General features: G+C 65.7%; 1 protein-coding gene across 1 annotated transcript; it reads right to left on the reverse strand.

Annotated features, from left to right (window-relative positions):
- Positions 1–302: 302 nt before the first annotated feature.
- LOC137467990 (basic helix-loop-helix transcription factor scleraxis-like) lies at positions 303–1709 on the reverse strand. Its single transcript, XM_068179414.1, has 2 exons — positions 966–1709; positions 303–551 (listed from the first exon to the last, which is right to left on the reverse strand). Exons 1-2 carry the CDS (start codon positions 1668–1670, stop codon positions 303–305), a joined length of 954 nt encoding a protein of 317 aa, XP_068035515.1. The 5' UTR covers positions 1671–1709.
- Positions 1710–3477: the final 1768 nt, after the last annotated feature.

Genomic DNA, 3477 nt, shown 5'->3' on the forward strand with positions numbered 1-3477 from the left:
TTCCCGGTATTCCCGGTGTTCCCGGCTCCACTCACCATTTTCCTCTGGTTGCTGAGGCAGAAGGTGCAGATCTGCCGGGGCTGGGAATCCCGGGATTCCCAAATCCCCATTCCCGCTATCCTGCTCCCCATTCCCGCTATCCCGGACCCCGGTACTCCCGGCACTCTTCCCGGTATTCCCGGTATTCCCGGCTCCACTCACCATTTTCCGCTGGTTGCTGAGGCAGAAGGTGCAGATCTGCCGGGGCTGGGAATCCCGGGATTCCCAAATCCCCATTCCCGCTATCCTGCTCCCCATTCCCGCTATCCCGGACCCCGGCACTCCCGGCACTCTTCCCGGTATTCCCGGTGTTCCCGGCTCCACTCACCATTTTCCGCTGGTTGCTGAGGCAGAAGGTGCCGGGGCTGGCCATCCCGGGAGCCCTCATTCCCGCTATCCTGCTCCCCATTCCCGCTATCCCGGACCCCGGTATTGCCGGTATTCCCGGCGTTCCCGGCTCCACTCACCATTTTCCGCTGGTTGCTGAGGCAGAAGGTGCAGATCTGCCGGGGCTGGGAATCCCGGGATTCCCAAATCCCCATTCCCGCTATCCTGCTCCCCATTCCCGCTATCCCGGACCCCAGCACTCTCGGCACTCCCGGTATTGCCGGTATTCCCGGCGTTCCCGGCTCCACTCACCATTTTCCTCTGGTTGCTGAGGCAGAAGGTGCAGATCTGCCGGGGCTGGGCATCCCGGGATTCCCAAATCCCCATTCCCGCTATCCCGGACCCCGGCACTCTCGGTATTCCCAGCTCCACTCACCATTTTCCGCTGGTTGCTGAGGCAGAAGGTGCAGATCTGCCGGGGCTGGGCATCCCGGGATTCCCAAATCCCCATTCCCGCTATCCTGCTCCCCATTCCCGCTATCCCGGACCCCAGCACTCTCGGCACTCCCGGCATTCCCGGTATTCCCGGCTCCACTCACCATTTTCCGCTGGTTGCTGAGGCAGAAGGTGCCGGGGCTGGCCATCCCGGGAGCCCTCATTCCCGCTATCCTGCTCCCCATTCCCGCTATCCCGGACCCCGGCACTCCCGGGATTCCCAAATCCCCATTCCCGCTATCCCGGACCCCGGTATTCCCGGTATTCCCGGCTCCACTCACCATTTTCCGCTGGTTGCTGAGGCAGAAGGTGCAGATCTGCCGGGGCTGGGCGCTCTCGCTCTCGCGGCCGGGCGGGGACGCGGCCCCGGCGGGGCAGAAGGCGGCGGGCGCCGCCGCCGCCCCGTGGCACGGCTGCCCGCCGCCGCCGGAGTCGCCGAGCAGCAGCACGTTGCCGAGGTGCGAGATGTAGCTGGAGGCGAGGCGCAGCGTCTCGATCTTGGAGAGCTTCCTGTCGGCCGGCTCGGTGGGGATCAGCGTGCGCAGCGCCGTGAACGCCGTGTTCACCGAGTTGGTGCGGTCCCGCTCGCGGGCGTTCGCCGTGTGCCGCTGCCGCGGCTCCCGGGACATCCTGCCGCGGCTCTTGCCGCTGCGCCGCTTGCCGCCCTTCGCCCCGAACGCGCCGCTCTCCATGTGGAACGGCTTCTCCTCCGAGCCCGAGCTCTCGCTGTTCTCCTCGTCCTCGGACAGCGCGCTGATCTCGGGGTACAGGAAGCGCCCCGGCGCCGAGCGCAGCATGGCGAAGGACATGCCGGAGCAGCGGGAGCGCCGCCGGGAGAGCGGGAATGCCGCGGGAGCGCTCAGCTCCGGCCGCTCATGGCTCCCGCCGAGCCGCTTTAGGGGCTCTTACCCCGCCTCTGCCCCGGCTCTGGGGGCTCCTGTCCCGCCGCTGTTATCCCGCTGTTATCCCGCTTTTATCCCGCTGCTATCCCGCTTTTATCCCGCTTTTCAGGGGTTTTATCGCGGCGCCTGAGGTCCAGCCCGGGTTTTATCCCGGTGGGCCGGGGGGTTTGATCGCGGCTTTATCCCGGGTTTGGGGGTTTTCGCCCCCCGGTTTGGTGGTGGTGGTGGTGGTGGTTGGTGGTGGGGGGGTTTATCCCGGTTTATTCCCGGTTTTCGGGCTCGCCGCCGCTCCCGGCGCACGTGCGCATCCTCCGGGAGCCGCGGGCTGGGATTGCGGGATTTTATAGCGGCGGGAATGGGCGGCCCGGCCCCTCCTCCGGGCCCGGCTTCCTTGGAAAAGGAGCCTTTGGAAAGGGGAGCCCCAGGCCCGGCCTACCTGAGCTCACCCTCCGGGCCGCCGCTTTAACCCCTTCGCCGCATTCCCGGGAAACTCGCCGCTCCTTTCCCGCTTTTCCTGCCGCCCCCAACCTGTTTTCCCCATAAATTCCCTTGTCCCCGTCCCAAAGGTCACCGGAGCTCCCGGGGGAGGGGCTCTGGGATCCCTCTGGAATTCTGCCTCCCTCTCCGGGAGCGCCTGGAGCCGAGGGAATTCACTCCCCGGCGTCCCGGTGATCCCATCCCGAGATCCCCGAGGATTCCCGGAGGATTTTCCATGCCGGGATGGCACCGCTGGCGTTGTCCCCGTCCCTGTCCCCCCACCTCCCATTCCCAGGGGATTCCGGCTGGGAATTGGGATTAATCCCGGCCCCTTCCCATTCCTGCTGCTCCCGGGGCGGGAGGGAATTGGGAATTAACCCCTGAGGAGCCGCTGCCGGGATCTGCTGGAATTCCCTGGCCGGGGAGAGCCAGGAGAGAATCGGGGCACGGGAATTCCAGAGGTGTCAGGTGCCACTCCCTGTCTCATTCCATGGGGCAGCTCCCGATATCCCGGGTCGTTCCAGGGATCCTGGGGCGGCCCCGGATTCTCTGGGAATTCCATCCCAAAATCCCGGTGTTCCGTGGGAAGCCATTCCCTGGTCCTGTCCCTCCAGCCTGCATCCCAAACCCCTCTGCAGCTCTCCCAGGAAAAACCCTGGATAGGCCCGGGAAGGGGCTCTGGGATCTCCCGGGATTTCCCTGCTCCCCCAGCTCGTTCCCAGTCAGAATTCCCAGGATCCACCCCATGGAATCCCCAGAGTATCCCGAGCCATCCCTAAACTCTGGGGAGCCGGGAATTTCCCCCCCCCCCCCCACCCCCCGCTCCAGGCTGCCTTATCCCACCCCCAAACTTCGGGAATCTCCCGTGAGGAAATTCAGGAATTCCGTGAGGAAAACCAGCATTTCCACCTGGAAAAACGCTGGAGTGGCCGTTTATCCTGCGCTTTTCCTGAGCTCCCCCCGCTTTTCCAGCGGCGCCTCCCAGGAGCTCCGCGCGGGAGGTTCATTCCCGGCCGGAGCGCGGCACCTTCCGTGCGCTCCCGCACTTAATCCCTGTCTCGGCAGCTTCCGAAATCCAACCTCTGTCATCCCCTTCCCGGCCCTCTGGAAGCTCCCGGAGCCATCTGCTTTCGTTTAGCGCCGGGAACGATCCCGCTCCGCTGCGCCGGCACCTTCCAGCCGGCAGAATTCCCGGGAAAAGGCCGGATCCCGGTGAGCCCGGCCCAGGTTGGGGTTG

The sequence above is a fragment of the Anomalospiza imberbis genome, unplaced genomic scaffold (genome assembly GCF_031753505.1).
Source record: "Anomalospiza imberbis isolate Cuckoo-Finch-1a 21T00152 unplaced genomic scaffold, ASM3175350v1 scaffold_94, whole genome shotgun sequence".
Lineage (NCBI taxonomy): Eukaryota > Metazoa > Chordata > Aves > Passeriformes > Viduidae > Anomalospiza > Anomalospiza imberbis.